General features: G+C 41.6%; 1 protein-coding gene across 4 annotated transcripts in view; it reads right to left on the bottom strand.

Annotated features, from left to right (window-relative positions):
* MYRIP (myosin VIIA and Rab interacting protein) overlaps positions 1 to 12,902 on the bottom strand; it is a 344,233-nt gene that overhangs the window by 40,795 nt on the left and 290,536 nt on the right. For all 4 annotated transcript variants that reach the window (XM_012644759.1, XM_012644829.1, XM_012644902.1 and 1 more), the window contains one exon: positions 8,013 to 8,252. In XM_012644759.1, coding sequence (XP_012500213.1) covers positions 8,013 to 8,252 — 240 coding nt within the window. The remainder of the gene's footprint in view (positions 1 to 8,012; positions 8,253 to 12,902) is intronic.

Genomic DNA, 12,902 nt, shown 5'->3' with positions numbered 1-12,902 from the left:
TCTCGCTCTTGCTCAGGCTGGTCTTGAACTCCTGAGCTCAAACAATCCGCCCGCCTCGGCCTCCCAGAGTGCTAGGATTACAGGCATGAGCCACCGCGCCCAGCCGGTTCTATGAGTTTTGACAAGTGTGTGGAGTTGTGTAGCCACCACTAAATCAAGATATAGAATAATTCCATCACACTAAAAAAAATTGCCTTATGTCTCACTTTGAATCAATCTTCCCCCCACCCCATTGTCTTGCAACCACTGATATTTTTTTTTGTCCTCATAGCTTTTCCTTTTCCAGAATGTTATACAAATGGGCAATATGTAACTTGTAGAATCTTTTTTTGACCTCAGCATAAAGCTTTTGAGATTCTCAATGTCATTGCACCTCTAAGTGATTCATTTCTTTTCACTGCCAAGTAGTATTCCACTGTATGAATGTAACAGTGTGTCCATTAACCAAATGATGAGCATTGGGGTTGTTTCTGGTTTTTGGAGATCATAAACAGAGCTGTCATAAACATTCCCAATCCATTGTGTGTGTGTATCTGTGTATGTGGATATAGTTCTTCATTTCTATTTGGTAAATACTTAAGAGTGAGATTGTTGGGTTGTAGGCCAAGTGTATGTTCAACACTGTGTATACTTTTGCTGGTATTATAAATAGGATTTTCCCTTTATATTTTCTGAGAGGTTACTGCTGGTACATATGAAATCTTTGCTTGCATAGTACTCTTTTGTGATAGGTTACTCTGCCAAACTCATTATTTCTAATAATCTTTTTAGTTGATTTTATTATCTTAATTCAGAAATCTAAAGTCAGTAATATATCATTGCAATTTTTTCTTCTACCCAATATTGGTAACTTTTATTTCTTGTCTTATTGCATTGGTGAGAATGCCAGACCAATGTTGAATAATAAAACAATAGAAGGAAGACAACTTTGTCTTCTTTTTGTCAATAGTTATTTTTTAACTTGGGGTGTATGGATGGGCTTTATGTGATCTGTGACTCTCCAATTCCATCCATATCATTTTAATTTTTTACACTTTATGGAGAGAGGGTTCATAATGTTTATCAAATTCATTGAAAGGTCTGCAACCCACTGAAGGCTACCAGCCGCTGCTGTGAAGTTTTTATCTTCCTATTTTATCAGAAACAGTTGTTCAATTTTATTAGCTGTTATTTTGAATTTATTCTTCATTCAATATTTATGAATTTCTTACTATACGTCTGACTTCAAGCTAAGAATTTAATGAAATAATCATGTTTTCCCCTCCTTAACCTGTAAATATAATGAAAAACATTAATAGATTTCCTAAAATTGATATTATTACATTCCTAGACTGAATCCTACTTGGCTGCTGTAAATTTTTATTTTAATATGTAGTTGAAAACAATTTGCTAACATGTTGAGAATCTTTGAATGTTTATTCATAAGTTAATACGTGAATTTTTGATGTGCGTGATTTTTGCATCAGATTCAGACCTAGGCTTTAATTAAATAAAACAATCTGGAATGTTTTCTCTTTTTTTAAATGCTCAAGAATAGTTTACATAGTATGGGAGTAATTAGCACCATGAATGTTTGATAGATTTCATTGCCAAAGATACCCGAGACTAGCTTCTTTCTGAGGAATAATTCTTTGACCACTTTGCCAATTTCTTCCATGGTCTGTTCAGGTTTTATAATCCTTTTAGAATCAGTTTTGCTCACTTAATTCTTTAGAAACAATCAATATTTTCTAAATAATTACCTAGCATTCATCTATGATTTAAAACAAATCTTAAGGCCATATATATTTATTATTTTTTAAACATGTACATGTTATTTTAACAAAATACTTACTTATGTAAAAGCATTTACAAATTCATCTCTTTGTCATGTATTTCTTTGATCAATAATGAAATATTATGATGTTCATGTTTTTGACATTTAAAATGAGTTATCATCCAGAAAAAAAATCTGGTGTTTCATTGTAGTGTTTTGAAATGGCTATTTTTCATTATATTATAGAATTATCTTTCTATTCCACTGAGAGATTCCCCCGTCCCAATGGAATATGTGTTGATTATTTCCAAGGGCTATTTTGACATTAGTTGAGATTATTGTGTGCTTTAAAAAAAGAGTACTTACTAAATGATTTGTTATAACTGTGGGGATTCCTGGTATTTCCTTTTTCTTGCATTCTCAGAAAAAATATATTAGTTGTGACATGTGAGTCTCTAAATATCGCAAAATTCAGTTTTCTAGTATTTTCTTTAGGATTTTGGTATTTGTGTTTGTAGGACAGACTGTTATATGTATTTTTCCATCTCTGGTTTTTGTATTCTCACCACCCAGAAATGTTTTCCAAGAGTGCAATCTCTCCTATTCTACAGAGCTTCAGACACACAGTATCTTGCTTCCTCTCCCCTCTCCCCACCCATGGTCCTGCCTCCCCAGGGCATCTTACTTTTGGGCTTCTGTGGACCAAGAGCTCTGAACTGGTGCCTTGTTTTCAAGACCTTTATACTCACAACCTTCTAGAGAGCAATTCTGCTTTTCTCTCTTCAAACCATATCTGTCCTGTGTCTCATTGTTCTGCTGTGGCTGGGGTGATATCTTTTTCCTGGCTTTCTAGGTAACGCCTGCCTTTTACAGAGGCTTGAAGGAATGTGTGCATTGGAGTTCTGGACAATCTTTCTCTAGCACTCAGTTCATCTTTTCCCTAGAGAGGAAGCTATTCTACAGAAGCCCCTGTGCTCCAGGAGACCTCCTAGAACTCTGCCTTCCCAGCCTGGCAGGCCCCATTCCCCACAGAACACAGCTGTAGGAAGGAATGGTGCCAATGAGAGCACGAGTGAAATGAAACCTCCTCACCTGTTCAAGCACTGTGGCTAAGAGCTGTAGCTCTAAGTGGACAGCTAAAGCTTCTCTTTTTTCCTAGGGCAGCGTTTAAATAGAAAGTTGGAAAAGAGGTATTAATTCTTCAACAGCTATAAGGTGTAGCTTGGAAGTTACAAGTCAGCATCTAATACTATATTCACTCTAGCAGCAAGTGAAGATGAAGACACTCTTCTGGAATAAAATGCTCCCTGAGATGAAAGGCACTGTGTCCTCATGTGAATGATGAATTATTTTATGAGGGTGAGATACATGTGGACAATAATACTTGACTTTATGTTAACACCATGACATCAACAAAAATTTTTTCACAAGCACATTAAACTTGAGAAACCCAAGGCTCTGGGTTTTCTCAGAAAACAGTCAATAAATCTGTCTCCTTCACCATTGACTAGGATTGTGTTTCCATGTGCCCTGACTTTAGTAATTGGGAAGCAGCCATTAAAAGATGCACAAATTAATCTCTTGTTTGGGAGGAAAAACATTTATTAGTTTAGAGAAGTCCCAGTACTTTGATGAGACTCATTCTATGAAACTATAAATATGGGCGATGTTGCTGGTTGGTGACTCACTTGTAAAAATAAAGCACAATGGTTCAGCTACTTGTGATAATTAATAAACAAAGACACTTTAAATAAAAATGCTTTAAGGGTACTATGTGTACAAATTTGACTACAGTGAAAGAATTTGCTAATTTGGGCCTTCAATAAACATTCATGTTTCAAAAGTTTGACACTTAGGACATCTTTTGTCATATAAACAGTATTGTAAATGGTACTTACGTTAGGAAACAAAAACCTATTTAATCTATCACATATCTAGAACCTTGGAATTTTGGAGCTAGAAGGGACCTTTCCACCAGGCCTGGAAAGATTAGGGAGTTTGTGGGAGACTTGGCCCCTGCATGTTGTCTCCAGATTCAGGCCAGAAATCCTTGGCCCTTCTTGCATTTTTAGGAGCGGGGCATCTGCATCCCTAAAGACAAAAGGAATCATTTCAGCCAGGACTTTCCTCCAGAACCATGAGCATGGCCACCTGCCCAGTGGTGGAGGAGAAACAAGTGCTCCTTCCACAGCTCTGAGGACCACATGGTTTGGAAGGCTGACGACAGGTCTGGAGGAACCGAGTTGCCACTTACAGAAGAAACAAGACCCTTTGGTAATCTAGTTCCCAAGAGGATTTTGGATTGGTCCCAAGCTCATTCATCAGCTAGTTAAAATTCAGATGGCATTGACCATCCTTAAATCATCCAAATATCCAGTCCAAGGGAGACATTTAACCTAAGTGTAGGGATAAGTTTGTCTACCCAAAGGTCTGAATCCAATCAAAAAAAAGTAAAAATGGCTCTTCTGTGGCTGGACAGGATTCTGAAGGCCCAGTTCCTAGATGGGATGTTATACTGAGGACACTGAGCTGCTACTGTTATCACTGTGTCTGTGAGCGCACACACCTTCCTCTGCTCCGGCTCCCTGACAGCAGGGACAGTGGTGGAGGCCTGGCTGAGCTCCCCTCTGTCTGGTGCAAGGCTTCTGGGTGGGATAACGGCCATCAGAAGCCCTTTGGTGTGTGGATTTTCTCACCACTTATTCACAATACTGAAGTGAGTACTTGTGATTTGGGAATGCTACATTTTCTCCTGTTTGGTTACTTCTTAGTCTGGGCTCCCCCTGAAGCTGACCCTGAGACAAGGATTTGAGTGCATGTGGTTTATTTGGAAGGCAATTCCAGGAAACAGTGGCAGAGGAACAGGGAAGTAAGGCAGGTGGCCATGCTCATGGTTCTGGAGGAAAGTCCTGGCTGAAATGATTCCTTTTGTCTTTAGGGATGCAGATGCCCCACTCCTAAACCACTCCTTGACCCTGAGACAAGGATTTGAGTGCATGTGGTTTATTTGGAAGGCAATTTCAGGAAACAGTGGCAGAGGAACAGGGAAAGGAAGGGAATCAGTAAAGCCTGTCTTAGCAAGCTATTTATCACTGTGGCTGGCGGGAGCTAATCTACTGGGGAATTCGGGGAGTCAATGCACGGCTAGTGCCTCAGAGTTACCACACCAACTGGAGGCAAAGGAGCTGGGATATTTACACCATCCCCATCAGTCACTGGTTACAGCTGCTCCTAGGAGTGCTATTTCTTCAGTACTTCCAGCTGGTCTCTTGCACAGAAAGAGAAGCTCCTGCTGCTCAGAGAAGGTGCTCATGCAGTTGACTGGAGCCAGTGGGCATTACCAAGGTAAAGAGATAGGGATAGAGCAGCAGCAGTTTCTGGAATAGTCACATTAGCCCAGATCCACTCCCCAATCAAGGGGTGTGTGTACATGTGTGTGTGTGTGTGTGTTTGCATGCATGCATGTGTGTTATACCAACTAGTAGTGGTTGGATCATGAGGATGTCAAAGTTACTCGGATCCTGAAGGTGACAACCTGGGGGTCTGATATAGTGTTTTCCTACTTATGTTCTGCATAGCATCAAGGAGCACCAAACGTGGTTACAGAACTACAGTTTGACACTGCAAGTGTTGATTGGGAATTGGCACTACGCTCTTCCTTCAGTACCCCCAGATGGATGTTATTTCATGACAGTGAAGTTTGTTTTCTTTGAGATTGTTAAAAGGGATACAATAATTAAGATTTGCTGGGCTCCTGCTATGTGCTAAACCCTACATTTCATAATTCAATCCTCACAACTCTATAAAGGAGTATGATTATCCCCATTTTACAAATGAGGCCAAATGTATTTATTCAATCAATAATGAAAACCTGGGCTGGATCCTAGGGATCAATTAAAAACCAAGACAGACATGAGCCTGTCAACATGCTGAGAGCAAGCACAGGGACTGCTTGGGATGCCGAGTGCAGAAAGACTGGGTGCCGGGGAGGCAGTGGCAGGCAGGGCCTGGAGGGACAGGAGACCAGTTAGGAGGTGGGGTAGAGTAAGCAGGCAAGAAATGACATTGGCTTGTTCTAAGGAGTGGCAGCGAGTTAAGACATTAACTAAAGTCCACAGAGTTTGCAAACTGCATGTTTGTGTTTCAAACTCAGTCTAATTCTAAAACTTACCTCTATACTCTTCTGTTTTAAAATAATATTCAATCTGTAAACCTATATTTCTGTTTTCCTTTAACCAGAGTAGTCCATGCCTGAAGGGGAAAATATATTATCTTTTGTGTTTGCTATATGGATTTTTATATGCAAAAAGAGATATCTGGTTGAATATTTAATTCACTGATTCATGGTAGGCTGGGGGGCAAGACTTGAAATTTGAGAAGCTGATGCATTTGGGAGTCTGAATAAAGTCAAGTCTCTTAATTTCCTGCTCAGTGAGGGTTTGGGTCAGGATGGGGAGCTTGTCCGAGTCCCCAGGATTTTTCCCAGTGGCTCCTCCTTTCCCTGCTCACATTCTGCCCAGGAGAGAACATGCAGGTGGTGTCTGTGCCTCCGGGAGGTTGTTCCCTGCAGGCTGATGAAGGGTGGCAGTGCATGACTCATCACAGCCTGGCATGCCGCTGGTACAGCGTGAGTTTTTAGAGCCTTGGGACCATCAGGCAGCAAAGCCGGCAGGACATAGAGCCATTGTAAGAAATAATGTGATGTTCTTCAGTTACCATCTGGCTTTTGGCTTTAGCATAAAATGTGACTATAATGTGGCATCAGTTCAAGTAACAGAGCCCTTTACCACTGAGGAAACAAGTTGGAGTCTACATCCCGGCGAGGGCTGCCTGTGGGAACCAAGCTGCACTCTCCAACCCACAGACATGCCAGGGGAAAGCTTTATGGATGAGGACACGATGGCTGTGGAGAGGGGGCTGGGGACGAGTAAAAGGCAGAGTCCAAGGTGTTGGAAGGTTCAGGGGCTCCTTCATGGATGACAGCCCCATTTCCCTTGGGCCTGGCTGCTCCACAGTACCCCAGCTCAGCTGCTGAGCACACGAAGGGGGCTCACTCACCCGTGCATGAACTTGGTAGCTTGTATGGTATATAGGTTTTTCTCTACCAGAATCATCACTTGAAAGATGAAATAGAATCTTTCATACCGAGTGTATCACAAGTGCAAAGAAATCTAGATATTGGCAGACAAAACCTTATCTGAGCTCCAGAAGAGGCAGCTCATTGTAAAGGAAGGAGCCTGTGATTTGAGGCCAAGCAGGTTGGTGATGCAGCCTCAGCTCTGAAACTTACTAGCTGTGGGCCTCGGGTTAAGTACTTTAATGACTCAGCCTCAGTTTGCTCATGTGCAAAGATGAGCTGCATCTATTTGAAAGGGTTATTTAATGAGCTAATTAACACATATAAAGCACCAGGCACAGAGGGGACACTCAACAAATCTTAGTTTTTTCCCTTCCATTGGAGGTAGGTAGGGATGTCCTGACTCTAAAGTGGCAAGTGTAGCACAAATGTGCTTTGACAAGCTGCAGAGGAAACCCAGGCACATGCCACAGGACAATGGGCAGAGCACTGATGGGGTAAGCGGGTATGAGATTCCTTTCTGCCAGGGTGGGTCTATCTTCTGTAGTTTTCAAACTGTGTCCCTTGAACTCAGGGGCCAGCTAGGGACAGGAGAAGGAGAGGAGCAGTGGCTGGGGCTTTGCGGACCCTAGGACATCAATGCTTTTATCCGTTTGAAACACTGGGATTCCATATAAGGAAAGGATTCTGAGGCTAAAACAAATAAGCAACCCAAAATCTGAAAACTGCAGAGATAAACAATCCAGAAGGCCACTTTGAACACAAGGACCCTATGGAACAAAGCCTCATCATTGATTAAAGAAGGGATTGGCTAGATGACCTCAGTTTATGGGCGAAATTCTTCAGGGAGTGAATGGGGTGGGACATAACACTGCTCTTTACCAATGAGAAAGATCAGGGGTATTAACAGAAGTGAAGCAGGGAGCTACCTTGGTAAAGGCTAGTAGAAGCAGATAAGAGGTGCTGGGAGCCTTCCAGGATATGTGTGGTACTGTTTCCTGATTGTACCATCCAGCAGGATCAAGAAGGGTTCTCTTGGGCTCTCCCAAGTGCACAGGGATGGACATTTCAGGGAGAGCTCTTTGGGGACCCAGCACATCTCTGCACAAATAGAGAACCTTTCCCCAACACCCCAGCTGCAGAAGCGCGAGCCATCTCCGGTGTTTTCACAGCCCTTACCTTCTTCAGCTCTTCCTGGACACTCTGGCTGTTGTCCTCAGAGGACAGACTTTCCTTCTGGTTCTCAGATTCTGTCTTGGGTTCGGACTCCTGATCCTCCCCTGAAGAAGTCTCCTTTTCACTCATTTTCATTGCTAACTCGTACAACCTGTTTCGCAGTTTCTCCTCCGTGGTGTCCGTGGGAGTCTGAGGGTGCCGAGCCTCATTGCTGACGTCAGCTTCCGATAAATCACCCGACACCTAAACGACAGCCAGAGTCACAAGATGAGGACCCCTCTGCCGCAGTCATGATGCTGCTTCCTCCAATAACCTCTGAGTAAAGGAACAGATAGTCCAAGACAGTCTTACCGGGTCTGCTTTCTCTTTCGGTAGATTTTTACTTTTACTTTCTCAAATGCATGCATTTTAACACTTTGTTAAAGGGTTTAGGCAGGTGAGGATCTGCACTCAGAAAAGTGTTTGAACTCATTCAGTTTTTTTCATTTACAGAATACTCACTGAGCTCCCACCACCCGCAGCACTGTGCCAGTGCTGACACGAAACCTGGCCGGCTCTTGCCCAGGTCAGCCCTAGTGGAGGAGACACACTAAACCTTTACATACTAACTTAAAAAAAATTGATACATAATTGTACAAATTTATGGGGTACCTGTGATATTTTGATACATGCATACAATGTGTGAAGGTCAAATCAGGGTAATCAGGGTATCCATCACCTCAAACATTTATTCTTTGTATTGGGAACATTCCAAATCTAGCTATTTTGAAATATACAATAAATTGTTAATTATAGTCACCCTATTGTGCTATTGAACACTAGAACTTATTCCTTCTATCTAACTGTATTTTTGTAACCAATAACTGACAGGGTAGGGGGACAGGGGGATGAAGACAGGTTGGGTACATAGTAATTTTTCACTGTGGTTAAGTGCAGAGTAGATGAATGTGTATGTGTGTGTGTGTGTGTGGGCAGGGGGTTCTGACAGCCCCCAAACAAGCACTTGATGAGAGGGGTTGGGGATTTGAGAAGGCTTTCCTGAGAAGTGATGTTTGGGTTGAGAGTCAAAGTGTAACATTCACCTAGCTGAAAGGGAGAGAGAGGGAAGAAGAATATTTTACGCAAAAGACAGGGACTTTGAGATGGTGAAAGGTCCTTGCACACATGTAAGAAATATTGTGTGACATTGCCTTAATAATTACAGTTTCCGCTTAGTAATTACATCTCCTGCTCTTACTATCCATTTAGTGATATCTCCTAAACTCCTTCTATGAGTGAGGGCCTTACCAGGCCCGGGGCACTCCAGGAAGACACAGAGATTGTAATTCTTACTCTATTCCTGACCTTCAGTTGGACAGATGTGTATTGAAATGTTAACATGTACATCACATGGCATATAATCAGGGCCCACTGAACCCAATTTTAATTTTTGAGTTTCCTCTTGGAGTTGTTCTATTTGTAGGGCTTGATATTTCATAGCTTTTATTCTCTTAGAGGGCTCCCAAGAATAAAGAGAAAACTTTCTTATTTTTTAAATGAAATAAAGTTCATTATATTTTGTATTAACATATGGGTTCATCAGACCTTTTGATGTATCTAAGATAAATGATGGGCTTTTTGTGATCTTATGTTTCCTACCATTTGAAACATTTTGCTATTTCATCATCTGGGAATTATTTTACATCATTACTCACCAATTATTCCAAATTACACTAAAAGAGACTATAATAATACATCGAATAATAGAATTGTCTAGAAGGATGATTCAATAGTGAAATAAATCATCACCATTTTGAATCTGCTTTTAGCTTTCACTGCACACAATTACAAATTCAAAATTTATAATGGCAAAGAGAAGAAAACTGACAGAGAACATTTCACAATTATTAGATGACTCAGAAGGTGCTTTCAAAGAGGAGGACAGCCCTCTAGATTCTAATGGTGATGGTGAAATTGATTGTATTAGTGAAATCTCAGACGAAGAGTCCTCAGATGACAGTGTCCTAGGTGAATTTTCTCAAACTCAAGAATTGATGGTAAATATTATCAACAATATTGATAAGAATAAAAAAGAAAGTTGGTATTTTCATCCAGTTAGTCATTAAACAAGAAGGGCTTTATCACGCAATATTATGCAACAAGAATCTGGACTATCCTATTTGCTAAAAAGATGTATGACAGGGTCTTTCATCCTTTGTGTTTGTGCATCAAATTTACTTGACATAGTTTGTAATTGGATAAATTCCGAAGGCAGATGCCTACCCAAAGGTGATTATAAGGAAGTAGATGAAATAGAAATGAAAAAAAAAGGACTGAATTATTAGAAGAAAAAGGATCTATTGGAAATGACTTATTTTTCCTTGTCCTGAGTGAGAATCAATAGTGAGGGCTTCCTGAGGAGTACCCCGTGTTTCCAGCATGCTTGAGAAGAAGGAATTCCTTTGCCTGGGAGGCAGGGACAGTCCACAGGAAGAATGGCCTCTGAGCAGGTTCTTGAAAGATGAGGAACATTTTAATATGTAGTCAGGGGACAGGCATTTTTGATGAGGAAGCAGCAGGACCAATAAGACCCAGGTACGTGAAACCATGTGCCATAGTTAGAGGACTAAGGCCCAGAAGTGGGGAGGGTGGGGAGCTTGGGGGTATGGAGAAATCAGGCCTGGGTCAGACTGCGGAGGGTTAAACATCAGCCCAAGGAACGGGGCTTTATCTGTCAAGTATTTTAATAGTTTTTTTTGCTACTGTTTGTATGCACTAAATTAGCCAGGAAGTCAGCAACTGGCTACAAACTCATACCTGCTGACCTTCCCTTATCATTTCCACTCAGTAGATTTAACACACTGAACTGTCAATTCATCTTAATTCTAGTTTGCTTTGCTTTAGCTTTGGCCTAATTATTCCTAGAATATACAGACTGTGAAACGCCAATTTATAAGGCTAAAATAGTTCATCCAAAAGAGGACACGTGCTTAACATGATCAGTCCATGTTTCATATCTATTTATTTAGCACATGAGAAATTATGAAGAATTGCTGTGATTCAGTTCATATTCAGCAAGCAGGTTTTGAGCACCTACTATGTGCCCAGCCTCATGCTGGCCACCGGGGCTCACAGGTGGATAACACTGTTCCTGCCCTGGTGAGTTCACAGTGCAGTGGAGAGTGGAACATCTAATCAGACCACTGTGACAATGGGGAAAAACACACGCATACGAGGGTTTGATGAGATTCAGAGGAGGGGCCCTCGCCTGGTTGGTTGGGGTGAATGTTGTCAGGAAGGGAAATTAGAACAGGTAATACTAAGCAAATCTTAAAGAATGGAATCCTAAAGATTGTTAAGACATATGTCAAGTTTAGTTGCGTGGCAAGAATCATGTTAACGCTAAGCGATGGTCCTAGAGTCCACAGCAGTCTAATCATATGCACACAGATCAGACTCCCAGGAAATGTGATACCATAAGCATAACTGGACCCATCATTATTAAAAGCCACCAGAATTTCAAAAATAACTTAGTAATATTTGGCCATATAATACTTATCAAGTAGATTAACAAATATGTACATCTCCAGAGAAAGTAGATATGTTTTCAGCCTGAAAAGTGTTAAGCAATCCCTGCCCTATGTTATAAACACACATTTTCTTTTCTCTTATGCTGATTTTAATGTCCATCTCCATGACAGCTAGGACAATAAATGCTAAGTTGGGATCTTGACTAACATGGGCTCCACGGATGGGGCTCCGTGGATCCCTGGCACTGTTCGCAAACTTTGGTATGCACATACACTTTTCTGGGGATGGGGGCGGGGGGGGGGAGCGGGTAATGGTTTTCATCAGATTTTCACAAGGGATCCAAGTCCCCTAAGTGCTAAGAAATACTGATAAGAGTAACTCTACTTCCTAGTAAGACAGGCAGTAAGAAACGGGTACATGTTACTTGAACAGGGAATGGGAAACTTCCAGCTGAATTCAGAGGAAGGGGGAGTAAAGCGTTTGGTTTCTAGAGCCCGTTGGGGACTCAGAGTTGAGAGAACAGAAGGGTGCTGCTGAATCTCCAGCCTGAAGAATATGTTCTACTTCAAAGCGACCCTGAACATCAAAACAACTTCACTCGAACACTAAGCATACACAGTATGTTGGACAGTGACTCAAGCAGGTCGCTGAGAAGATTACGTGTTTTTCCCTTTCTAGTCTCCTATCTGATGGAATTAGACTATGCCATTTGTTGAAAGGGCAGCAACTTATTCCCCAGAATTATGACAATCCCATACAAAGTGTCTGGAAAATTGCTAGCCTGGGCTTTTCAGGCCGATGTTTACATGAGGAACAGGCAGAATTTAAGACATGCTTATTTTCATACAGACCACAATTGGTCTGTCACTTTGAGGAGAAATCTGTCAGAAATAAAGCAGCACTAACAGTGGGTTTCATCCTTGCTTTTCCTTTGGGTTGTGATGGGGGCAGACTCTTTTGTGCAACCCATGAACTTGAGCATGATTCAGAACCTGGGCCTCGAGCCAGCTGAGAGTCAGAATCAGCAGGGAGGGTTTCTTGGCGGCCCTGGGAGGACGTTCAGGGCAGGGGCTGGGGTGGAGGGACTGAGGTGTGTTCCAGACCCCTTTTTTTTCACTGGCTTCTAATGATTTGCTGTCCATTTCGAGTGAGTTGGGTTTGGGTGCCTGCCATACGGAATAGAGAGCTCAACATTTTCTTTCTTGGAGTTGACATAATTTTATTGCTACATATAAATAAAGGCTTTAATGATAGCCCTGCTATTTAAGATCTGCCCCACAGGAGGCCCAAAAGAATTTAGCTCCTGCAATGCTAAAGTAATCATTTTTAGTGGCTGATCCTTAATATCCACAAGACTCCTGGTTACAAATCCTATACAGAGAG

This window comes from Propithecus coquereli, unplaced genomic scaffold (assembly GCF_000956105.1).
Source record: "Propithecus coquereli isolate 6110/MARCELLA unplaced genomic scaffold, Pcoq_1.0 Scaffold1, whole genome shotgun sequence".
In the NCBI taxonomy this organism is placed as follows: Eukaryota; Metazoa; Chordata; class Mammalia; order Primates; family Indriidae; genus Propithecus; species Propithecus coquereli.
Note: the sequence above shows the minus strand (reverse complement) of the source record. Positions and strands in the feature narration are given on the sequence as shown.